The 25,430-nt window shown below is 47.3% G+C and overlaps 1 protein-coding gene across 1 annotated transcript in view; it reads left to right on the top strand.

Annotated features, from left to right (window-relative positions):
* BICDL1 (BICD family like cargo adaptor 1) overlaps positions 1 to 21,216 on the top strand; it is a gene marked incomplete at its 5' end in the record, with an annotated part of 45,335 nt that extends 24,119 nt beyond the window's left edge. The window contains 8 exons of the mRNA XM_082066242.1: positions 6,953 to 7,069; positions 9,008 to 9,154; positions 9,523 to 9,702; positions 10,013 to 10,231; positions 11,391 to 11,534; positions 14,205 to 14,335; positions 16,753 to 16,873; positions 20,943 to 21,216. Of these exons, the coding sequence (XP_081922368.1) occupies positions 6,953 to 7,069; positions 9,008 to 9,154; positions 9,523 to 9,702; positions 10,013 to 10,231; positions 11,391 to 11,534; positions 14,205 to 14,335; positions 16,753 to 16,873; positions 20,943 to 21,143 (1,260 nt within the window). The 3' untranslated portion in view covers positions 21,144 to 21,216. The remainder of the gene's footprint in view (positions 1 to 6,952; positions 7,070 to 9,007; positions 9,155 to 9,522; positions 9,703 to 10,012; positions 10,232 to 11,390; positions 11,535 to 14,204; positions 14,336 to 16,752; positions 16,874 to 20,942) is intronic.
* Positions 21,217 to 25,430: the final 4,214 nt, after the last annotated feature.

The following is a 25,430-nucleotide window of genomic DNA, read 5'->3' as shown; positions in this document are numbered from 1 at the left end:
TTCTTGACAGATCCATTTTGTGCTAATAAAAATGTTCATTTGTTTCCTCATTTGTCCACCCCCTGTTGTCAGCAAAGGACCTCCCAACAAATCCACTGGCCTGTGCTCTACATCACCTCGTTTCCCACTGAAGGGAAGGCTCATCAACTTGTACAGCTGTAACAAAGGTCAGGCAGTGTGCCACAAAATCAGACCCTTCTGTCTAAGCACATATGGACTTCTTGGATGCTCTGAGTAGGAAAAGAGAAGGAATAACCAGGAGGAGACCTGCAGGAGTGTAAAGACCGTTGCAGGTAGCTGAGTGTTTGAAGGTGTGTAGTATAAAGGCATGAAATGCCAGCTATGAAGTAATTTGCCTGAATTACACTGGAAAGGGTGACAGAGGCAGGGAGATAGGGTGCCATATCCAGCTCACAGTTTCACATAGATGTATGACTCCCATGCCAGGCCCTCAGTGAAGCCTGAAGAGCTGGATGCTGCATGTCCTTACTGTGGTCGCCTCGCAGATCTTACCTACATGAAGCAGCAGTTGTCTGGGGGTCAAAACCAAGAACACTGAGGAGAGGGCTGACAGGAGCTATGGCAGGTTGCAAAGAATGTTCCTGAGCAGAAAGAAACCTGTGTTAGGAAGTAAATCTTACCTGCAAAAGCTGAGCAGATATTCTCACTCCAGCTCCTGGTATTTAATCCACGTGCCAGTCTGCTTATAGCTATTGGACAGGTATATATTACATAGCACTATCCTAGCACTTTTCCAGTCTTAAAAATCAATTTTTTCTAAAAATATCCCATGCGGTCGATGTTGTTGGTCTCTGCTGGATGTTTACAACCAAAATATTTTGGAAGTATTGCAGATTTCCTGAATTCTCATTTTTCCACACAGCTTCTTCAGGCAGTGGCAGCTCTCACACCAGGACCAAAGCTGCTACGTACTTTGTGTAGTTTAATTTCCCCACAGCTGGACGGGAGCAGAGCGAGGGATGAAGCAAGGAGAGAAGGATTTGGCCCCACCACATCATTTGGCAGAGATGGGGACAATGCAGGCCCTGGCCATGACACACAGCGCTCCCCAGCTCCCACGTCCTGCGCTGCACTGGGGAGCGGTGGGAACAGGTCCTGTGGAGAAGGCTTAACCAGGTTCCTCCTCCTCCTCGAAGCTTGGTGCTCACGGGGCTGTTTCTCACATTTTTTACCTCACTCATCGCTGCCAGACAGTGTTTTGTCCTTTCTTAAGTACCTTTTTCCAGAGGCATTGATGCCATGCGCAGCTGTGCCCCTCAGGGGAGCTGAGCTGCAACCGGCTTGAACCAGCTGTGTCCTCCCCTCAGAGCGGTCCCGCAGCCCTGCTGCCCAGACACCTAAACTGAATAAACGTTAACTGCTCACCGTGGTGATACATGTATTTCAGAACTGTCCTTAAAATATGTGCTCATGGCACACCCTTCACAAACTTCACTGAGGACATCAACCACAAAAAAAATCTCCTTGCACCAAATTGAAGCGGCATTGTTGCAACACTGCAAAGGTGTTTTTACCTCTAATTCCTCTAATGATAAATGATCTCACTGTCTTTATCTCAACCCATGAGCTTTTTCATCTTATTTTCTTCCCCGTCTTGTTGAGGAAGGGGTCTGAGAGAGCAGCTGGGTGGGCGTCTGGCCATGGCTCTTCTCCCCACGTGTGGTGACGTTGCCATAATGGGGCTGATGGTGCCACATGCCAGGGACTGTCCATCAGGGAAATCCCTCCTCTGTGTGCATAAATCACCAAATGTGAACTGAAGCCTTCAAAGGGTGACAAAAGGCAAGCGCCACTACTACAAAAGCACTTTCTTGGATAGACTTATGCTTCAAGTAACAATTTGAAGTTGACCTGAATGAAAAGCTTTGGTAAAAATCTCCCAAAGATTCCCAAACTGGGCAACCTCAAGGTATGCAAAATATAGATGGTTGCTTATGGCACCAGCGTGCCAAAGGCTGGAAAACAGCCATGGCCTCACCTCTTTCTTGGCATGGGTCAGTTAACCCAGAAAACTGGGCTTCCCAGCACAGCCGGCGGGCACAGGGGAGCCGGGGTGCTGGCTGCGGTGGTGGGGCAGCAGTCCCAGTCCTCAGCAGCCAGATTGATGTATTGATTTTAATTATTCTAAGGCAAGATGTTTGGTTTTTCCTCCTTTGCTTGCGACTTGGTAGCCAAATGTATTTTCCTCCCAGAGAAGAGCTGGGAATCCAGGAACCTGAAGCCAGGGGAGGCAGCAATTAGTGGTTTGAAGTGTTAATGGAGCCACAGTGGGAACAGGGAGTCCCTCGAACTCAGCTGTTGGCAAATTAATAAAGGGGTAACACGCTCTCCTGAGTGTTACAAATTTAGCACTAATTAGGACTTCTCTTTCTTAGCTATTTTAGGCAATAATATCTTCAATATCCTTTGTTAAATTTGAATCATCTTGTTTGTAGAAGCAAATTGTATGGAAACATTGGTTTCTTCATCCAGCTACAGTCTATTAAACTTTTGCCATTCTCCTTTTGTTTCTGACATGACTTAGAGATGGATATTTTGTATGCAGTTGGTTTTATTTAGCAAATCTTCCCCCAAAGAGGATTTTCTTTGAATGAGACTGACCTACGGCCTATTCATTTCTCACAGTCCATCCCAAACATTTCCACGATCGCCTCTTTGCAGGAGTGTCAGTGCTTCAATTTATCTTTATTTTATTTATTTATTGCTCGTATATTCCAGATGTTAAACCTCATGGAGTTATTGTAACTGGCAAGCTCTATTTTTCAATTGCATATATAGTTTTGGGTATCTTAGAATTTCAGAATTAATAACGAGAGCAACTTAATCAGGTTTGCAATGAAAAAGGCTTTTAATTAGAGCAGAGGCCAAAATGTCTTCCTGCTCTTGTTTTCTTCTTGCCCTGCCCAAATCTCATCTAAACCTTGCCTGAAGTCCAGGAAGCAGATCTCACAGTTGATTGAATATATCTAATTGTGAATTGATGTCTATGCTTTTGCAGATATGTTTCAAACCCTGCCTGGTGGCTGTGTTGGCTAATTTGCCTATACCCAGGAAATTAATTCTTTCTTAACTACAGAGCAAAGTTACGATGTTGGGCGATATATGTCTGCCTTTCTGGAAGGAATATTACTTCTCTGTAGCAAAATCAATGCATCACTAAATGATTGACATAGCCACAAAACATTTTAGCTTTTAATGTTTAGGAAAACACTGATGGGGAAGAGAAAGCCCTACAGTTTGCATAATGAGAGTGGAGCCAGACTGGCTGAGGCAGAAGAAATTCGCTTCAACAAAAGCCATTGCTTATTTGAGCAATGAAGGGAAAATGCAGATAGAATGTTACATCTTCTGGTAACACTAAGGAAAAGAGCGTGTTAGAAGTAATCAGTAGTGAGCTCATGGGTTAAAACACGTATGTATACATGCACACATGTAAAGGAGTGTGGAGAACCCAAGTAGACGCTGTATGAAAATACACCACAAAGCCTGACAAATATCAGAGACTGTCAAGGTAGCTTTCCATAAAATAATGCCAATTGATGTTAAAATCTGGAGTTTATAATCAATTAGAAAGGATAGCTCAGCAGCAGTATTAATAACCTCTGAAACAAATGTAGCATGAAAAGGGGGTTTCCATGACCAGGGCTCAGCTCAGAAGATTTTGTCTCACGTCTAAAAAAAATCAAATCTTTGCAAAGGTGAGACCAAAAGCATCAGCCATTTCCCTGTCTAGAAGAACTGGATGGAGACTTTTTCTCATTCTCCTGTAGAGGGAAACACATGATACCATCATTTCTGTTTACTTCTTTTAAACGGCTGGTGAGAGAGAATATTCGACACTGTATGAGGCTAAAGAAAGTATTATTTTTACTTTACTGCATGAGATAGGATGTGAATGGTGTATGCTGAGGTGACACTGTGACATCCTGCCTTGCTTTAGGGCCCTAAACACTAACAATACGTGAGTCCTTTCTTCCCTCGATGTGGGCTATAACAGCAGGAACAAGGTGTGTGAGTGTATAAGCTGAGCACCAAGTAGATAAATTCCAGATGATAATTTAAAGCTGGTAAATACAAACCTTACAGTCCTGCAAGCAGTCTAGTACTGGAAAAGACTTTTGAGGTCAATTCATTTCCTTTCTGTTGTAGGTAGCCCTCTGAAAGAAACTGCATGATAAAGTGATCCAGCTCCACCATAAGATTAATTTTTGCCACCATTTCTCCTGCTGTAATGGTGAAGGAGGAGGAATCCTACTGCAGCTCCTTGAAAAGTAGAAATCTTCCTATTCCCAGCCTTAATGTACTCTTATCCAGTTTATTCACACAATTCTTTTTGCCAAAATTGTGCTTCTACTTAAATAGCGCTTCTCCCTTCTGTGTCCTTATCCGTGATGTATTTATAGGGAGTCCTCTCTCAGCATTCATTGCATGAGATAAAACACGCCATCCTTTTTTAGTCTTCTTTCATATAACAGACTTTTCGTGATCTGGATCACCTTTGCAGCCCATCCCTTCACCTGCTCCAATCTGAGCATGAGAACCAGAACTAGCAACACCAGCTATATATTGTCTTACCAGGGATTTTTACACTGCAATTAACACTCCCTTGTTTCCTACTGCTGTATTATACATTTTCACTGTCTATACATAGAATTGTTCTAGCATATAAATTATGTTATACAGTTAACCGTCAAATACCGGTGTGTCACCTCATCTGGTACCACTTATGCTCCTTGGGAGTGTGGTCAGCATCTTGCAGGCAAAATCCTTCGATGCTTTTCATCTGGTGCTTTTTCATCCTTGACAGCTCCTGCGGAGTATTTCAGCATGAAGATGTTTCAGCAGTCTTTACAAAAGCAAGTGAATCATTCAAAAAAAGCACAATCCATCCATCTTCTTTAGTGTCACCAATTAATAGCTGCTCAGGATGCTTTGAAATCCATAGCTGCTTAAGAGAAGAAAAATAACTAACCCTTTCCAATAGTGCTGTGCTATCATTATATTTTGTGTACTCTGCCCATGCAAGGAAGCTTTTTTAAATTAGATGAGGTGAGTGTGATATGCAAAGACCTCTGATGTGAGCCTTTGAAGAAGAGGAAAAGATCAGTTATGCTAATCCAGGATAAGAAGGGAACTAAAAACCAATTGGTAGACAAGATACTGTTGGAAACCATTTCTCATTCCAGAAGGCGGTGGCCAGACCCTGGCTGATTTTGGTGGCCACGCTTCCATCTTCTGCTGCCCCTGCAAGCAAGTGGTGTTGGGGGCAGCCACAGTTCCCTCCTCTTGATGGAGCCAGAACAGCCTTTTGTGGGTTGTTTTGCTGTATACTGTGCAAAATAAGGGACCGTTTTTAAAAGAGTGTAGTGTTGCCTTTGTGGGCAGCTCAGGCTGGGTCTGTGTGCTCAGTCCTCAGGTCACAAGCTGCTGGAGCAAAGTCATTGCATCTTTTGGTGGAGCTGCTGCCTTGGGCTCTGTCAGCTAGAGCACTCTGAAGCAAATCCTGACCCATGTTTGCCAGACATAAGGGTGCTCTCCCAAACCTGCCCACAGCCACTGACCCCAATGCGGGTTTTCCTCTCTTATGAGAAAAGTCTCAGGGAGCTGGGTCTCTTTGGTTTGAAGAAGAGGAGACAGAGGGGTGACCTCATTAATGTTTACAGATATATAAAGGGTGAGTGTCAGGAGGATGGAGCCAGGCTCCTACCAATGGTAGGACAAAGGTTAATGGGTTCAAACTGGAACACAAAAGGTTCCACTTAAATTTGAGAAGAAACTTCTTCTCAGTAAGGGTGGCAGAGCCTGGCCCAGGCTGCCCAGAGAGGTTGTGGAGTCTCCTTCTGTGCAGACATTCAAACCCGCCTGGACACCTTCCTGTGTAACCTCATCTGGATGTTCCTGCTCCGGTGAGGGGATTGGACTGGATGAGCTTTTGAGGTGCCTTCCAATCCCTGACATTCTGTGATTTATCTCTTGCCCCCGTCTCTCCCTCCCATCTCACCTCCCTGTTGAAGGCATTGTGGCCGCTGATGGCATTTGCCTCTTGAGGGGGATCAATTCCCTTGCAGCTAATTTGCTAGAGTGGGAAGTCTGTGCCTACGTGTAATGGAACCTGATGGAAGCTAATTAAATAGAAAAACATCCATTTGCGCTGTCTCATTAGGGATTTGTCATGAAAACCCTATGTTCTCATACAAGCCTAAACAAGCATGTTCACCATGTAAAAATCAGCCATCAAGCTGTCTGGAGAGTAGTTAATGTGTCTAAGTTGTCATTTATATAGGCTGCCTGCAGCCTGGATGCTGCAGGTAGAAATGGCCTTTCCCCTGTCCTCAAAACACCCGCATAAATGGGGCATCACTCCTTTGGAATGGGAACAAGGGCCAAGCCCGGCAATCCCGCGCTGACGGTCCTCTGGAGCGAATGCTTCTCCGTCTGGCCCTGATGGGAGCCAGAAATCAGAGGCAAAGAGCACTTGTTATTTTAGAGCTGTGCCAAAGATGTTTAGAGGCTTAGAAAGTGTAAATTTAATAACAGTGTTTCCTGGGGTCTGTGGTGATTCCCTGGCCTCTGCCTTTGCAAGTGGCCTGGTTTCCTCAACCACAATCAGGCTACTATTTTTGAAGAAAATTAAATTCCCTGTAGGGCATGGGAGTCATCATGCTATTTTGCAATGGAAGAAAGTTACGGGCTGTGTCCCTTTGGCTCCCCACAGAGAAAATCAACATGGTCTAAATGGCTGCTCTCCTCAACATCAGTTCAGGATTAGCTGTTCCCTCATCCAAACTCTGCAGGCTCCAGAGTTTCTGCCAAAACTAGGGCTTGCACAAAAGTCATTTTGGGGCAGATCTTCCCATGGGTGGGAGGAGAGAACTGCTTTCATTCCATGGAACGACCCCCTGGGGTAACGCCAGCTGGTGTCTCCTTGCAGGCATCGGAGGTGGAGCGGCAGCTCTCCCTGCAGGTCCACACCCTCCGGGAGGACTTTCGGGAGAAACACTCCTCCAGCAGCCAACACATCGTGCGGCTCGAGAGTCTCCAGGCTGAGGTGAGTCTCCTGCGCTCAGCCTTGCTCCTTTAAAAGGCAGCCAGGATGGCAGCTGTGGGGCAAAGGACTCCCGCAGCAAGAATTTTTGCTGCAACCCAGGGCTGGCTGGGGTGACATCGCCAGCTTCAACCTCAGTCACAAGCACACCTGCAAAATGAATGGATGAGGGTCTTCCAGGAGCTAAAACATGGCTGTGCTCTTGCAGGACTGCTGCCCAGTACAGGCTAAACTCTGGGGCATGGTGGGAAGGTCTGCAAGGTTGGTTTGGTTTTTTTTTCTGTTTGTCATGCTTGCAAAGAAAGCAGCAATCCTCTCCTACTTCTGAGCCCTGCACGTGGGAAGGCAAGGAGCCCCTGCCTGTTTTAGCTCTGGTCTATTAACAGGAATGATATTACCTCCCTTCCTCTTTCCTTCCCTGATGAGGGTCACTGAGGGACCACATATGCAGGAACTAGAGGGGTAGAAGGTGTCCAACTCTATTATCCTACCACTTTTTTTATTTATAAGCTGTCTGGAAGAGCTTTTCCTAAAATCTCTCAATTTCTTCTTTTTTTCCCACTCCCACCTGCTCCCTGCTGGTCCCTCGCCTTTTCTTCCCCTCCCCTTGGTGTGGAGCAGCAGGTCCTTGAAGTAAGTATGGATGCTGGGAAAGGGTTTGCCAGAGTGTGCATCGCTGTCATCATGCATGCTCGTCACCATGCATGCCTCACCTTGCCTTCTCACCCCCCTCCTGCCTCTTGCTTTCCAAATCCTTTTCCCCCTGTGTCCTTCCCATGGCCCAGGGCCCGCAGCAGAGCAATGTTTTTTCTGTTAGATGGTTATTCACAGGGTGTTCATTACCGGTTTGGATACCAAATATGAACTCTGGATACAATCTCTGTGTTATACCTCTTATTTTTCTCACACTCTTTTTTCTCCAACCCACACAAATCATGATGGTGGTGGGAAGAGACATCTCAGAAACCATTAGTCACCTAAAAACAGCTTTCTGATACCTACAACAACCCTTACCCTGCAGAAATAGCAAGTCCACACACTTTGCTAATATTTCTTCATGCAGCCAAATCTTTCCAGCAACTTGGAAAGTAGCAAAAGAGAAAAGGTCCCCAAAAAGCCAAGAAAGTAGTGGGAAGTATCTATGGTCCATCAATTGAAAGGAGGCCATAGGGAATATTTAGGGTTATACTGGACTGGTAAATGGCATACCCAGTCCCCAGAGGACCTGTGTGTACTGGTCTGGGAAAAGGCTTCATTTTCTTGGTTAAACAAAAAGTGACCTTGACTAGTGCTGATTCATTCTGCACTGTCCCCAGCTAACTGAGAGGTTTTGCTTGGCACATTGTCCCTCTTCACCTGAAATTACTGCCCGTGACAATTAAAAGAAATGAACCAATTTTAAAGGGAAACTAAAAATAAGCATGGCACAGATAGGAGTCTTCACAAGTAAAAAGACAGAAAAATCCCTGGCGAACACGCAGCAATTAAGATCAGCAGATGGGCGGTGCTGTGGCAGGATCCCACCGACTCACCCTGTGGTTTCCAGCACCCATACAGGAGAAAATATGACCATGCTCACATGAGTACCAACCAGGAGAAGTGACTAGTTTTGCCCAGTCTTGTAAATTTTAAGGTACAAGGGGTGGGCAGGGCTGGTCTCCACTTAATCCATGTGGACATTTCTGCCTTCTCCCTGGCTTCCTAGCAGCGCACACCCAGCCCCTTTGGAGCTGCCCATGCAGCCTGGGGAAAGAGGAGGTTCCTTTCAGAGCCTTCCTAAGCTTTAAACCACACACATACATACAGTTCTTCTCATACAGGTACAGAATACCTCCATGCATACTCTTGCTTTTTGCTCTTTCATCTCTTGGGAATGTGATTTGCCTCCTCTCTGCTCCTTGGAAAGTGCAGGGTCCGACACCGCCTCACTTTCTTCCGCAGATCAAAATGCTGACGGACAGAAAGCGGGAGCTGGAGCATCGCCTTAGTGCCATGATGGAGGAGAACGACCTGCTCCAGGGAACCGTGGAGGAGCTGCAGGACCGAGTCCTCATCCTGGAGAGACAAAGCCATGACAAGGACCTGCAGGTGAGGAGGCAGCAACAGGACAGGGAAGAAGGGGGAAATGCAGTAAAAGACATGGTTTGGGGTAGATTGACCAGGAAGATAATCAGTCCCAGCATCTTCACAATGTTCCTCATTTTGGTGCTGATTAACCTGCTATTTTTATCTTTCTGGAGTCTAAACAGTGTCCAACGATGCTTGGAGATTACTAAGCTCCAATAAATAGCAATATCGGCCAAGAGTACTTCCCTCCTGGCTGGGAACCCTCTTTCATGACACCCATTCCTCCCTCTCTGCTACGTCACAAGCCAAGCGATTCATCCAGTCTGTATCACCTCCACTAATATTTTTTTTCCTGCTTCCTTGACAAATTCCTTGACTTTCTTTGCAAGCTGCACCAAAGCCAGCTGGAGCTCCAGGAGGTGCGGCTGTCCTACCGGCAGCTGCAGGGGAAAGTAGAAGAGCTCAGTGAGGAGAAAAGTCTCCAAAATTTCAACACGACCAGCACGTCCCTGCTATCCGAGATAGAGCAGAGCATGGAGGCAGAGGAGCTGGAACAAGAACGAGAACAGGTATTTGCCCTCCAGCCCATGGGAAAGCCTGTGGACCTCTGTGGCCAGCCCCAGAGAGAGAGGGAGTTTAATGCATTTGATCTGCATTTGGAGCTGAACCAAAAGCCAGAAAATTGGGGTTGTTGTCTCAGATCTGGTATCAACACCCTTCTGACCATATGAAAGTAAATCTCTATATCCATTTCAAAACTAACATAGCAAGCAAGACAAAGATTTGTGAGGTTGGGTGATCACATGCCCCACTTCACTGTGAAAAAGGATCTCCATGGTCTTGATGTGCCAAGGCTAATGCCAGGCTCTCTCATTCCAGCTGAGGCTGCAGCTCTGGGAAGCTTATTGCCAAGTGCGATATCTCTGCTCCCACCTCAGAGGAAACGACAGCGCAGACTCAGCAGTCTCTACAGACTCCTCCATGGATGAGTCTTCAGAAACCTCATCAGCCAAAGATGTCCCAGCCGGCAGCCTACGGGCAGCTCTCAGCGAGCTGAAAAGACTGATACAAAATGTGCTGGATGGAGCAGACTCCACGGTAAGTTGACGGCACAGGGAGACCTTGGCTTGTGCATGTCCCCTTGCCCAGGTGACGGAGGTTGCTGCAGGTTCCTGCTGGATCCCAAAGCCCCTGGTCTCAGAGAAAACCTCTGTGATCCACAGAGATGGGCTGTCATGGTGCACAGCCTGCTCTGTGTGTCTCAAATGCTCAGCCAAGCGCCAAGCCAGCACACGGGGTTTCAGTTCACAGCGGTCAGACCACTATAAGCTCATCGCAACTGTCATTGATCTGGGAGTCATTCTGGAAAATTAATGAAAGTAGGCTTTCTTTGAGATTGGTGGTAAGTTGGAGTTTCAACATGGAAATATTGCAGATTGTCTTATACATCACAGTTCAGTCATTTCTCTTATGATTTTTCTAACCTTGCTTTATTAGCAATAGTGTTTCAAAACATTGTGATCCAAATATGGGTAGGTTCCGTCCCCGCAAATTGACACTGAGTGCAAATGTCTTGGCAAGAGCTGCCAGACTCAAATCCATTGATGGGTGAAGGGTTTTGCTGACACACGATGGTGACTGCGGGGTATGGCCCTGGGGCTGCTGGGGAGGAAGGGATGGCGTGGAGGACCACTCAGCACCCACAGGAGTGCAGAACTACAGGAAAACACCCCACTTTTTGCAATGGCTCAATTCAGGCCCAATCCATCACCCACAAGCTGGTTGCATTGCCAATGTGTCTTATTTGCGATGACGTGAAGAAGATAGTGCAGACCCTGCAAGCGCAGACCTGCATGGGAGTACTCACCCTTCTCATTTCGGTACCTGTAGCAGCTGGTAAGAGGGCTGAGCATAGAGAAGAAGTTGTATTTGTTAAATAAAAAATAGGGAGTCCTGCTAATGGTCTACAAACACAGAGCCATATGTTTCCAAGTGATCAGTAGGTCTCCGTAAATTTGGTTTATGCTAAGGTGAAAACATGTCTGCATGCTCTTTTTATCAGGTGTAGAAACACTACCCTTGGCTCAGCACATTTCCACTGCAGAGGTATATGAGAACAAAACTGAAACTCTACCAAAGTCACATTCACACTTTCTTCATCCTTGTTTTGTATCCTCCATTCCAAATCTGTATCAAATGAATGCAATTGCCTTTTTTAAAGTGAAATCTGAGCAAGAGATTTCTCTCCCGCTCTCAGAGCTCTCGACGAAGTGACGATGACACCTTAGAGGAACAGATCAGGCGAACAAGCGAGGATTCGCGAGCCCTGAGGGAATTAATGGAGGGAGAACGGGGGAAACTGAGGCAGAGTTTGGAGGAGCTGCAGCGACTGCACAGCCAGGTTAGCAATTCCCACACTTTGCATGTGGTCTTGTAATACCAGCATTCCTCCACCAATACATACGTTCTGTGGAACAGATCAAGGTGATAAATAACCCAGGAAGATTTGAGCCAGTTGTGGTTGGATGAGGGAGTCTCTGTTAGACCCAGTTGCAGAGGCTTCATGCATTTAGGACCAGAGTTTTTGACAAATTGTCTGAGGCCCATCCCAGACATAATCTCAAGCAGACAAACTTTAAACCTTTCCCCCAGTCTGCTTTTCAGCCAACCTGTTTCACTTAAATTCTTCTCAGCAGAAAAGCCCAAAGTACAAGGCTGCTTGATATGGGGTAGTGAAAACTCAAAGGTATCCAGTGTGATCCATCTTTCTTGCACTAAGCCCTCATAAGAGGTATATGCAACCACTGGATGGACAAAACAGTGCTGCTCTGCTGTACATGACACAAGGTTCACCTCCTTCCACAGCACCATCACAAAACTCTCCTAAATGCATACCCAGAGAATCTTAATCATGGCAAACCTGTCACCAGGCAACACACTAGGGCGAACAGACAATGTCAACAGCAACAAATGATCCAACCCTGAAACCAACAGCAAACCCAAAGCACAAAATCACACTGCATCTGCACTGAAAATAGCATCATCTGTGTCTGAGATCCTATGCCAAAATCACCAAATGGAGACAGGCAGGCAGGGAGATGCTTTGTGATCCTTATTTCTACAGGACAAGTCTCCAAACACTGGAGGGGTCTGGAGGCTGCTGCAAAAGCAGCATTTGACACAGCTGCTTGTGCAGCACCAGCTGCATTGGAGCAGGGAGTGGGATTAACACTCTTGGCTGGTCTTGCCAGCAGTGCTGTATTGCTCTCTTGCCATACCCTTTCAAGAAGAAAAAAGAAAACACATGCCTGTTCAGAAAGTCAGCACAACTTGGGGTCTGATGGCCTGATGTAGGGCTATGGGCCCTCTGACCATGATGCCAAAGAAAAAAAAGAGTGAGAGCATCATTAAATACCCCTGGCAGTGATGGCTGCATGTGTTTGACATGAGAAACAGTCTTGTTGACAAAGCAGCTGATTAGAGGCAGATCGCAGTGAGGGAGCAGCCCTGGCACCCGTCCCTCCTTGAGGACTGCTCTTCTCAGCGAGGTGGCCACCACAAGGGACACCTTTGAGCATCCAGACTTCTGCCCCCAGTGAGACATGAGCCCAGACACTCCTCTGGCCATGCCGCCGTAGTCCTGCGCACCATCCCCAGGTGCCTCTTGCCCTTAAACACATCTGAGATGGAGGAGACATGAGAGCTTGATCACTGTGACTTGGCTATGCTGACAGAGACCACTAGAGGCTTGTTCACAGATTTTGAGCGACCACCTCTATGTTGGAATCACCCCTGCCTCTGACTACACTGGAAAGTGATTTCATGCCTTCTGCCTGGTCTCTTTCCTCCCTTTGTGGCATCCCGTTCTTACCTGAAACACAGACAAAAACAGCTAAAACCCCAAACCTATCCACAAACACAGTTTTCTGGGGGGCCTCTTGATCCACTGTCCCCTGGGGTTTCAGCAGAAGTGCTCAGCACCTTTCCCAGAGCTCCCACCACTGCTCTCCATCACCTCATCATTCTGAGGTGCATCCCATGCTGGGCTGTGGGGGACACAGCTTGGGCAGAGCCCCCCGATTCTCTGGCAGCCCCAGCACACAGCGAGGAACTTCTGCACACAGACAGGGCACGTTCGCACCCGCCGACCCAGCCGTGCTGCGCTAACGGAAGATCCTCCCACGCTGCTGATGTGATGAGCCCTTTTTGAGTGTCTGCCCTCTATTTAAAGATTTCTTTGAGGCTTAAAGTGCTACTGAGCTGTATTTAGAGAAAGGAGGTGGGTCAAACGCTGGAAGGGTTTCCAGGTGGTAGAGTAGCGTAACAGAGCATGTGTGTGCCCTAGACAAAGAAATTAAACGTGTATGAAATATTGCAAAGCTGTGCTAATGTAATCCTTGCGTGATTTCACACCCTATTAACTCACTCTGTACAGGACCAAAACGATACATCATCTCTCAGACTATTTAAGACTCTGCACATATTTTAAAGTCTAATTAAAGTTGTAAGATGTGCCAGTAACACCTTCCATGGCATTGAAGGGAGTTTTCACATCCTTTGTCTTCAGCTTCAGACTACTTCAAGAGACACAATGGCCCTCTCTCCAGAAAATCTTATTTGCTGCTAAATGGTGTTTGCAATAATTTAACCCTGGAAAGGTCAGAATACAACAGGCAGACTCGGAGGTTGCACGCACAGGACAAACCACCTGGAGAGGGGCAATATTTCAGCACTGAAGCCATAGTGGTTTTCAAGCCATTGGGACAGCAAAGTCGCAGGCAGGTCCTGCCCCACACAGCTGTGCAGCTTTCGGTGCTGTTGCTGCACATTACTGAGGCCATCCTGGTGATTCACCTTGCTCAGACCAGTGCTGTCAGCATCTCAGAGTGAGCTGGCGCATTTCACGGGGGTTTGCAGCAGCACTAACAACCCCCTCTCGGCAGATACAGCTTCTCTTACAAGCAAGGAAGCTCATCCTCCAGGCTGGCGCACATGGCTTTTTATTTTTCCATCCACTCATGGTTAATTTACCCGAGTAACTCAGGGTTTCACGCCTTCCCTCTGCCCACAGGTCACGCTGCTGAGCGTGGAAATGACGACGCTGAAGGAGGAACGGGACCGGCTGCGAGGTGCTGCTGAAGACAAGGAGACAAGTGAACGGCTCTTGCAGGCCATCAGGGACCGAGATGAGGCCATTGCCAAGTAAGTGGCATGAACAGCCAGAACCAGCCTGGGCTAACAGTTACAGAATGCCTAAGCACAAGATGCTTCCAGGCTGGGTTTTTCCAGTGCTGATCTGAGTCACAGCAACAAGGAGAAGACTGCAGGGAATCAAATGGAAACACTAGGTCTGCCCTGTTTGCCATATTTTTCTTCTTTTGCTCTTCCAGACACACAACTCTGCTTTCCTGCTCATCCCCATTACAGCCCTGCTTGGGCTTCTTCCCTAACCTCTGCTCACTCACTCTCCTTTCCTGTTTCAGGGTCTTTTTTGCATCTCCAGTCCTGCAGTTCTCTCATTTTCCTCTCAGTTCTCCCACTGTATTTTCCCCATCCCCCTTGCAGACCTGTGCAGTTTTGCTGCCCCATAGCCCCTTTCCCCAGCTCTGTGCTTGGGCTTGCCACACTGCCCTGAGCACGCTTTGCCCCAAGGAGAGGAGCAGAAACATGCACCCTCTGTGCTCTAGGTAGAAAGTATACATCTGATAATCTCTTCAATAAGCTGATGGGCCAGGACACCACTAGTCCATCTCCTTATGGAAATGCCTAATACTCAAGCCCTCAGCAAGAGCTGGAGCATAAGAGCATTGCATCTCTGCAGATATGGGGAGCTAAATCAGCATGCACAGTCCCTTCTTATTTTTTTAAGTGACCCAATCATCTGTGCTGCTCTTGCCTGGGTAGCCAGCTACTAAATTCCCATTCCTGTCCTCTGTAACACCTCCATCTGTTGGCAAAAATCAGGAGCATCCCAGCTGCACTGCCGGGTGCAAGAGGGGTGGTTCTGACATTTTCAGTGCGTGTGGGTTGCTGGTTCTGCTGCGGCTATGGCAACGCACTGCTGCTGTGATAAATCCCCTGGTAATATCTAAGCAGCAATGGGGAGCTTCACAACAAAAAGCTCTTTAAGGTGCTCAAACCCACAGCCAGGAGTGGAAGGGTACAGCTTCTCCATGGTGGTTAATGACCCTGCTGGGACAAAGCACTTATATTTACGGCTGACTGTCCTGCCATGGCAGAATCCCAGAGAAAGAGGGACGTGACAAGTGTGCACGGGTGAGTGGTGGGTGATTAATGAGCAGAAAGTAGCTGCAAGTGAAAGCAGACAAGAGCGTCTTGTTACAAAAGGAAGTGTCTCTCCATAGACTGAGCAGGCTGCTCCCAGCTCGTCATATGTTTCCCACCTCGCACCTCAAGGGTTAAGTCATTTTTGTTAAAGCCCTCCTGAAAAAAAGCCTTAACTCTGAACAGAAATAAAATTGCTGCCTGAGGCAGACATCTGGCATGGAAAATTTTTAGCTTGAAGCTGAATGCTGGCAACAAGGGAAGCAATAGGAAAATAGGGTCCTAGAAGAGGAGGTGTTAAGCAACCACTACCTGGAATATAAACACAAATTCCCAAATTGCTCTTCTGCAGGGAAGCACAAGGGAGCTATTAAGAGGCAATGAATTAGCTACACTTAATAACATGCAATTATTTCTCCTGAAAATGTTTGCAAGGAAAGGTGGTTCCCAGCAAGCCATGTTTCAGTTTCCCATCACACAGCAGTTAATTGAAAACTCAAGGTTTGTGCTCACTTGTGTGCTCCGAAGCACGGTGAGCAGCATTTCCCAGCTTGGGCAGCTTTGGAAATTGCTCCTTTGTAGAGGACAGCTCCTTTCCACTAGCCAGGAGCAGCACTCAGGGTGCTTGGGGCAACCTTGGCCATGGCATTGCAGGCCCAGTGGCTGCCAAATGGATGGCAAGAAATGCAGCAGCATTCCCAAGTGGCAGCACAACCCCATTGAAACTGGGAGCTTTACTTAAAAGCATAGTATTTAATTCAAACAATTTTAACAGTTTGTCACTCTTAAAAAGTGTATCGGTGATAAACTTTCTTCCTCAATTCTTCCTTCAGCCAAAGTCTTTGGAAACTGAAAGCAGAGTTGTACCCTTTGAGGGTTTTTTGTTTGTTTGTTTATATTGCAACTTATTGATCAAGTCATCAGAGACAGATCATTTGTTTTGTAGAAAATACCATTTCTTTTCCTATGCATTAGTAAAGAGAAGAAAAGGAAAAAAATATTTATCTGTAGATTCTACCTCATTTTAGATCTCAGTTTTTAATTGCAGATCCTGCACATTATCCAGGCACACTATATTACCTTACACAGTAGCGTATCTGCCTTTTTCTGTTCTTCATAGTGCACTTACCAGAAATCTGCTGGTTTTATAGTAATGATGTCTACAATTCCGTCCCGCTCTTCAGGTGAATAGGTTGTCCAGAACACAACAGAAATGAACAGCTTCAGATTTGGGAACTTGCCAATGAAAGAAATTGTTGACTTCTCCTCCAGTATATGTTTAACACTTCCAAAAACAAAAAGTCACATGCCTCGATTTCTCTCTCTTCCCCCAGGAAGAACGCGGTGGAGGTGGAGCTGGCCAAGTGCAAGATCGACATGATGTCCCTCAACAGCCAGCTGCTGGACGCCATCCAGCAGAAGGTGAACCTCTCGCAGCAGCTGGAGGCCTGGCAGGTGAGCAGCCCTCCGTCACAGCAGGCTCTGGGCAGCACGTGGCCCAGGAGGCACCCTTGGGTGACTTTGCCCTGCTCCCCATGGGTTTGCTGCATTCTCAGCCCAGCCACCCATAGACAGGAGCATTTGCTTTTGGCTCTACAGGAGCCAGTGACACGGTGATGCTCAGGGGGGTGAAACCCAGCCCTCCCCTGCACAAAGCCTTTCAGCTGTGAGCTGTTAATTGATTATACAGGACTAGCCATTTCAAACGGAGAAACAAACTGTATCTCACGGGTGCGTGGAGCACAGGTAACCTGCGCTTTTCAGAGTAACCTGCTGTGGCCTGGGGAGGGAAGGTGTCTCTGTGAGAGGTGTCCCTGGGCAGGCACAGCATGTCCTTGCATTGCCATAACGGAGCAGAAAGCTGGGAGACAGAGAGGTTGTGGTGATTGTTTTGTGGTATAGCTGCACTGTTTTCCTCTCCTCGGAAGATCTGGCAAGATGGAGAAGCTAAAATCCCAGCTCTCCACCAAGGTAAAAAAACCCAAAACCCCGAACCCCCAGCAGTTGAGCGGCTGCCCTGAAGATCTTCTGCTTGGGTCAGTGGGGAAAACCCCTGTAGAGGCAGAGAGCCCTTGCAAGCGGACCAAGCTGTCTCCTCCCAGAAACCAGCACTAAGGGAGGCTACTGTAACAGAAAACAAGAGAAAAGGTCTAGGTCTAGACCAGTTATAGTATTTTGTTGCACACTGTGCAAGACCCTGATTCTGCTAACCAGCCTGACCAGTAGAAACCTCTCCCATACAACCTTGCTCCTGTTTCAACTCCACTGTGTTTTCGTTTCTCTTTTTTTCTTTCTCTTTTCTTTTCTTTCTCCTGCTTACAGTTTGCTTCCTCAGGGCTTTTTACTATCTGGCTCCTTTGGTTTCTGATCTAGTGGCCTTTCTCAGTTCCTGTACCAACAGCTTTAGTCGTACACCCCTCCTGCCTTTGAGGTGAGCTCCCTGCACCTTCACCAAGCACCTGCCATCCCCTCACCTGTTCCGTTCGCTGCCACCATCACTCACATCTGTCCTTGTCCTCACCATCATCTGACAAGAGGGACCAGTAGGGGGTCTCCATCACTCACCAATATTCTGCACAGATACCCCTGCCACCCCAGCACGCAGCCAGGGGCAGCATCCAACACCCCATGGTGAGGGTTAACCCCCCAGGTCACCGTGGGGAAAGCGAGGCTGAGGCACACATATCATTAATCCTCTGTATTTGGCATATCCAGTACCTGGAAAACTTGAAATGCAGAGTGGGGTTTTACTTGTCAGCCTCATGATTTAGTAAGTGACATGCAGTGCTCTGCATAGGAGCTGTCTGTATCCAAGCTCTGCTTCAGTTTGGATGGGTTCTATACATTGAGACCTATTTACTAGTACAGTCAGTATTTAGTGCTGGAATATCCCCAGCTTAGGATTCTAACAACAGGCTTTTGCTTTCTCACTTTATGTTGTCCAGTTGCAGCAATACAGCAACCCCAGTCTTGCTCCCATCAGCTCTCTGAAAGGAGGATCAGGCTCACTAGCACTGCAGAAAGTTGTCTCCAACATACTGACCTTAAGTATTATTATGAGGTAGCAAAATAGTTTCCAAGCACCTGATGTTCCCAGAACAGAAGCTCAACCACAGAGACACAAAACAAGTCAGGTGATTTATGTATTTTGGGGACTATTTTGCAAAGCTGAATGTTTCTTATAAAATGGGATGAGATTCTCTGCTTTAGCCGGGCATAAATGGAAGCTTTAATCTGATAAAACTTTGCTCTTGCACAATTCTAGTCTGCAATTTACCAAGGACCATCAACAAGATGACAGTTTTCTGTAAGCACATAATCATACCGGCTATCATATAAACCAGAAGCTAAATCCCGCGCATCCAAGCCTGGCACAGGAGTGGATGTGCACCTTGCCCCCATGCCTAGTCTGGCCCCCACTGGTATTCATCATTATCTGACCGGGGGCAGGAGAGGCATTACTGGGAGTAGGGGAGGAACATGGAGCAGAGCTGGAGGCGAGGAGGGCTGCTGCTCTGAGAGCTCGGCAGCTTCAGTGCAATAGCGGCAGTGGCACCATTAGGTTACAAAATGCTGCGATGCCAGCAGAGACCTGCAGCCACCAGCCTCCGAGGTGTCCCTGGGCAACTTCAACCCTTCTCCCATGCAAGGGGGCCCAGCTCCAGCTCACAGAGATGATACACACCATTTGCACCTCCTTCAGCCTGCAAAGAGCAGAAGCCTGGCATTCCCAGAGCACACTGGTACTGAGTTACCCAGCTTTATGGGATCAGTTTATCAGACAGGTCTTGTCCTGCTGGTGTTTGTCCTCCCTCCACATCCCCAGCCACTCCAGCACCCCTGTCCGGTGCCAAGGCCGGAGCACAGCTCTGCCCCAGCCTTGCTGTGTATTAACATATATACCCCAAATCTCCACAGCCAAGCGCTGTGCTCTGATTCACGCATCAAACAGACAGGGACCTGAATGCAGTGCACTCTCAGTAGTGCATACTATACTTTTATATATATATATATATAAAATATTTTTGCATCTATATATAAATCATACTCATCCCTTGTTATGTAGTTAAGCAGTGACACAGCTCTGCCATGCTGGAGCCAGGATGTCTGTTTCATTTTCCAGAAGAGGTGCCTTCAAACTCCAAGTCCTATACATTTCCACATGGCAGCTTCACCTCTAGAAACCTGTTTCACCCTAATGCTGTTGTTTACCTTAACCTCTTCAACTCTCCCCCTGTCTTTACCCTTCCCAGCCCTGCTCCAAAAAGATCCAAAGCTTCCCCAGTCCACGTAGCTCTGCACCCTCCTGCTTGCCCAGGGCAAGTCCCCATACTAAATTCAGGTCCTGGCCATGGCTGTCAGTCCTTTTCCCTGCACAAAATGCTGCAACACGTCAGTAGCCATTGTTCATATTTCCAGTCCAAGTTGGCTGGTTTTACTCCACATCAAGCTACAGAGCAGCCGGGGCACCCACTGGGCAATGGCAGCACCTTCCCTTCCATCTGCACCGACTGCCGAATGAACAGCACTTCCACTGCTACACCCCATCCAAACTATCCTTCTTCTCACCAGATAGTGCCCCCAGTCCTAATCAGGGACCAAAACACTGGAGAACAGTTGATTTCTCCAGTGGGACTGGTTTGGGTACACACGTTTTCACTAATCTACAGTTTAAATATGCAATTGTAGCAGAAATAATGGATCTGAAGGTTTAAAATTAGCAGAATGGTTAGCCAGGTTTTAAGGAATGCATTAGCACGTCATTAGTGGCAACAGAATTAATTATTTTGTATACAGCGATTTCACTGTGCTGCAAACACGGATGAAACCAGAGCGTTTCTGGTACATCTGCAGAACCACAGTGCGGTTGCTCATGGCAAGCTGTCCGCCAGAGAGCTCCCACCGCTCCGCTGGCTCCAGGGGAAGCAGCGGGTCTAAGGAACGAGCACATTCTCTTTGGGAAGCCTGGTGCAAAACCCAGGAGGGGTCTGGTGTGCCCATATCTGGTTCCAGCCCCCCCGCAGCACCTTCCCCAAAGAAGCCCTATGAACAGCGGCTGTGCAAGCGGCTCTGTGGTGCCCACCTGCTTGCTCCACATGGCAAACACACGCACCTGCTCAGGACAGACATCCTTACATTTTCTGGAGTTTGCTTTCAACTGCATTTGTTCTCCTTTATTTATTTCTTCCCGCAAAGGAGACATGCGCAAGCTGCAGACAGCAGAGAAAACGTAGTTTAGGGGTGTCACAGAGTCCCAAGTGGGGTGATGCTCCTCTGCAAGGCTACCTGAGCAATTTATCCCTCAGAACTATGTGATTTACCCTCCTCGCTCACTAAAGAGCCTCCCTGCAGCAAGCAAGGCTGAGCCTGCTGCCAGCTGGGGAGCTCGACCTGTCCCCACTCCCATCATCCCTCCTCCATCTCATTCATAGCACGTTTCACACCAATTTCAGCCATGTCCCTGCGCAAACTCCCTTTGAGCATCAGCTGCCACTAATACCTGTCTCCTCTCCCTCTGCCGCAGGATGACATGCACAGGGTCATTGACCAGCAGCTGATGGACAAACACCCGAAGGAATGGAGCCAGCTTGCTTATTCCTTCTCCAGTGGCTATGGCGCAAAGCGGAGTGCCAGACCCTCCCCCGTGTTCAGGCCGGAGCAGCAAGGGGACGAGCCCGTTGGGGCAGAAGGGAACCGGCTCTTTTCCTTTTTCAAGAAAAATTAATTTGAAAAAGAGAAACCTCTCCAACGATTCCTGCTTCAAGATGGGGAGGGGAACAGCTGTCCAGCTTGCTGATGGACCCAACTCTGATCCACTAAGAAAAAAAGAAGGGGGCAAAGGAGTTAACCCTTGAGACTCTGCACTATTTACACTGCACCTGGTCTGAACCAAATGTTTACATGAATTGGAGATTTGCAAAGTGATGTGATACTAATAGAAAGAAACTTTTCTTACTCTTTAAGTGAAGCGATAAACTTCAGGGTATATTTTAGGCGTTTTGACACAGTCCAGTTTCTGCTGTGAAGAATAATCTGATTGTCTTAAAAGCATTCTCATGCTGGAGAAGGAACTAAGCAGCCCGGAGATAAAGCAGCAGAGGGAATTGAGAGCTGCCAGCACGGCAAGCACAGGGGGAGGAAGAGGGCTGAATGCAAGAGAAGAGAGGAGAGTCACCAGCCTCCGGTCCTGGCAGCTGTGATGTCCTTCATCCATCCCACCGACACAGGAGTCGCTCTGGCCGCAGCATTGCCGTGTTTTGACCAGTGTAGCTTTCTCTGTGGTGGAAGTTGAGCCCTCGCTGCAGATCCTGCCTGGGTGCCGTCTCCCCTGCAGCTCTGCAGAGCTGTTCACTCCTCGCTGGGAATCCAGGCTCCTCACACATCAGGGCACTTGTAAGATTGCTCATGTTACCATCTTCTCTAGTTCCCTCCTGTTACAGAGATAAGAGTTGCCAGAGTCTGTAGTTACACAGAATGTTCAGGATTTTTCCCCAAGAGACTGACCATCTACAACAGATTACAGACTGGATAGTAGTTGTGGATGTTCAGTCCTGGGGCACCTACTGTCCCTCCAATGGCCAAAGGTCACTGTGGAGCTTCAGCAGATCCCACACCTTTCCCCAAAGCCATGTACCCCTCCCAAACAGAGTGGGAAACCTGTCATTTTAACTGGAAGGGCCCCCCAAAAGCCTAACTAATAATTCACTGAAAGCCTACGTATAATGGTGTCAGTAGGTCTTTGACGCTGGGTTGGCAGACTTGATCCTCAGAAAGCATGGAAGCATCTACCTTCACTAAAGCCAAAGGCGATTAGGGTGTCTACAAAGCTCTGGAAAGCCTGTGGTTTACTCCGTCCCACGCAGTGACATTAGCTATGGCCTGACAAAAATGATGAGTATTTGTCCCTGCCTGCAGGTCATTTACTACTCAGCCCTTTGGTGAGCAGGCAGCCAAACCTCCTTTTGACTGAAGATGATCAGAGCCTGCTTTGCTGTAAGCACGACGGGATCAACAAGAAGGAACGTAGCTTACTTGGTGTATGGTGCTGGAAATCCTGCAATACTTCAGTGGGGACCTTCCCCACGCACTGGGTGGGCACCTTACAGCTCTTTAACACAGCCTACCATCACAAACCAGCGAGGAACGCCAGCCGGGGTTCAGAGATATCCTGCTGCTCTCATGCAATTTGCACACATTCTCCAAGCTCACGATACCCACAGGCCCTAATTTGTTTCCCTGTTGCTCTAAAGAGGCTCCCGCCCACACTGTCCCAGCGCCACGGAGCGAGGTACCGTCAGCTCTGCCCTGCTCAGCAGCTTAGGTGCTAAATCACCATCCCACAGGAGCTGCTGTCTCTGCTCACTATGTAGTCACAAGCTTTCTGCTAGAATTAGGTATCAAAACACCTTCTTCTAAGAAGCAGGTAAGAGGTTGGTGGTTTGTTTTTTGTTATTTATGGGATAGGACATCCATAATACCTCAGTACAAATACCCTTTCTGCCTACAAAGATTTGAGCATTCATGTATCTCCTTGTTGGCATGAAACTACCACACTGGCATGAAATCATCTTGCACTGAGGTAGCTCCATGTTGCAAGGAGCAGAGTACTCTTTGGGATTGAAAACAACGGTAAAAAAATGAATGGTAAAACCTGTTTACTTGAAAGCAATGAAACCTGGATTGCAGATCCTACTCCAGGAAATTCATAGGTAAAGCACCACCAGTACAGCTTGATGCTCACAGGGAAAGGAACCTGGAGCCTCACAGGCAGGGAAGGACTGGACCTTGGCCTCTCTAGGCGATGCTCAGCTGTGGAGTATCTGCTTGTACCGACTTGTGCAAGTCTGGGAAAGGACTTAGTGCAGTGTCAAGTCCTCCCGCTCCCGACTTACTGTGTTGTGACTCTCAATAGGGCAGAGACATGAGGCACGTGCTCAGCATCTCCTGCTGTCAGGACTCCATTACACCCATATACGTTAACACAAACTTTGGTGCCTGCAAAATTAGGCGCAGGTTCATGGATGCCAGCGATACCTGTGAACAGTTGTCTTCTACACGTTGTTTGAAAACGATGTTTTGCTGATTGTGGGAGAGCCATGTGAACATCTTGGTCCTCACAGGCCTGTTTTCTGCTGTCAGTTGTCACTTCCCAGGCCCCAACAGCTCTTCAAGCCACATGCCCAGCAGCAGCGTGGGACTCTACCCCCGTAAGGATGTATGTATGTATGTATGTACGTATGCAATCCTAAGGCAAGGGCCTTAAGTTATCCAATGAAGATGCAGTAATGAGATGAAGAAAGGTGCCTTCTGCTACATTTTTGCTGAGAGGAAAGCGACTCCTTCAGTTGCAGGGGTATGCAATTGAAATACACGGCACATCTCTTCATTTAAGGAGGAACCTACCTTAATCCCACTGCAATTTTATTTATTTAATAAGAGTGATGGAACAGATTGCAAGAGAAGAGTCAACATGTTCTAAGGTGCCAGGTGGGTACGGTTTCTTAAAACTAGCCCCTTAACCCTAAAGATTTAGTTGCACTACTAAACCCTGAAATACAAGAGGATTGGGTTTAATGAACTGGACCACACACCAAAGGAGACCTCCTTGTGCTGAGCTGCTACTCAACAGGAACAGAAACTGCCTTAACACAGCAGCTAGGTTTTGTTGTTTCGTCTTCAAAAACCTCATCAACGCAGTCCTTCACGATCTCATTTGTCATGTTGTGTTCAACAAGGTCCTGACTGTTTCACCTTGAGCTGTCATTAAAACACTCATCTCCGTCCTGTCATGGCCAGGAGCCTGGAATCATCCTTGCAGTGTTGGGCTGGAAGACACTCCGCTTGTGATATTTGATACTTCTAGGACACACGGCATAAAAGAAACATCGGCTCCAGTGGATGAGATGGAGGAAGCACATTAATCCAGCAGGTACTCAGGATCCCAAAGTAGATCTAAAGAGTGGGATCGGCAGCTTGAAATACAACACTCACCCTTGTTTTTGAGATAATGGTAAACGAAACAGTAGCGCTGCACAGTCACTGCTCAAACACTGCACAGAGATGCCTGCTGAGATTAAGGTTACAAAGAACTTCCCCACGGTTAAGTAACAGGTGACTGCTCAGAAAAATGTTTATTATGCCAGCCGAAGGGAAAAGGATCAATCTCGCTTTAAGAAACTCTGCCAGGGAATCAACTGGAAACAAGGAACAAGTAAGTGTCAATGAGAGGCAAGTCACTAGCACTTTATCGTAACCCAAACTTAGATCTGCAACTTGTCGTCACGATGAACAATAGATCAGTTCATGACAACAGAGTAATTTTGCACAGAGAGGCAAGAAGTGAGGTTGCAGGCAGCGCTGCATGCACAAGGACTCGATAGCTGCACGCACTTGTCCTGCTTAGAGTGGTAAACTCCAGATCTGCCTCCACATCAGGCAAACTCTCTACTCCCCGCTGGCTATAAAAAGCAAGATTGTTTTAACCAAAAAGCCAAGGAAGGAAGCGTCTGGGTGCTGCAGCAACGATTCCCTTCGACTGAGAGGGAAAAAGCACACAGCAGGGACAAGCAGAAAGAATGTATCCATAGATATGTACATATACCACAGTGCTGTAATTTTTGTATGTAGCAGTAATGTAAATAAATGTATGGTTTTTATAAGATACATATTATAAAAATCTATAAAGGCATATTTTTAGTAAAAATGCTCTACTTCTTTTGTAAATAGTTCTCTTCAGAATAAAACAGATCATTTATATGATACTGTCTCGGCTCTCAAGTCACTGCTTATCTCGCCTGGCTGCAGAACAAGCTCCCTTTCTGAGCTTTCAGCAGCTAACAGCACCTTTAGTACTTCATCAGCACAGAAGTTCAGCCGCAGAAAGCACATGGCATGTGTTCAGAAGACAACAGTCCTGGAAAAAGAACATGTGAAGCTTTTATATCTCCTGGCACGCAGGAAGACAGAAAGGGAAACTTGTAAATCTCCTCCACCTTCCAGCCATTTTTATCAT

The sequence above is a fragment of the Streptopelia decaocto genome (assembly GCF_964273445.1).
Source record: "Streptopelia decaocto genome assembly, chromosome: 15".
In the NCBI taxonomy this organism is placed as follows: Eukaryota; Metazoa; Chordata; class Aves; order Columbiformes; family Columbidae; genus Streptopelia; species Streptopelia decaocto.
The sequence above is the reverse complement of the archived record's forward strand: the minus strand, read 5'-3'. Positions and strand labels throughout refer to the sequence as shown.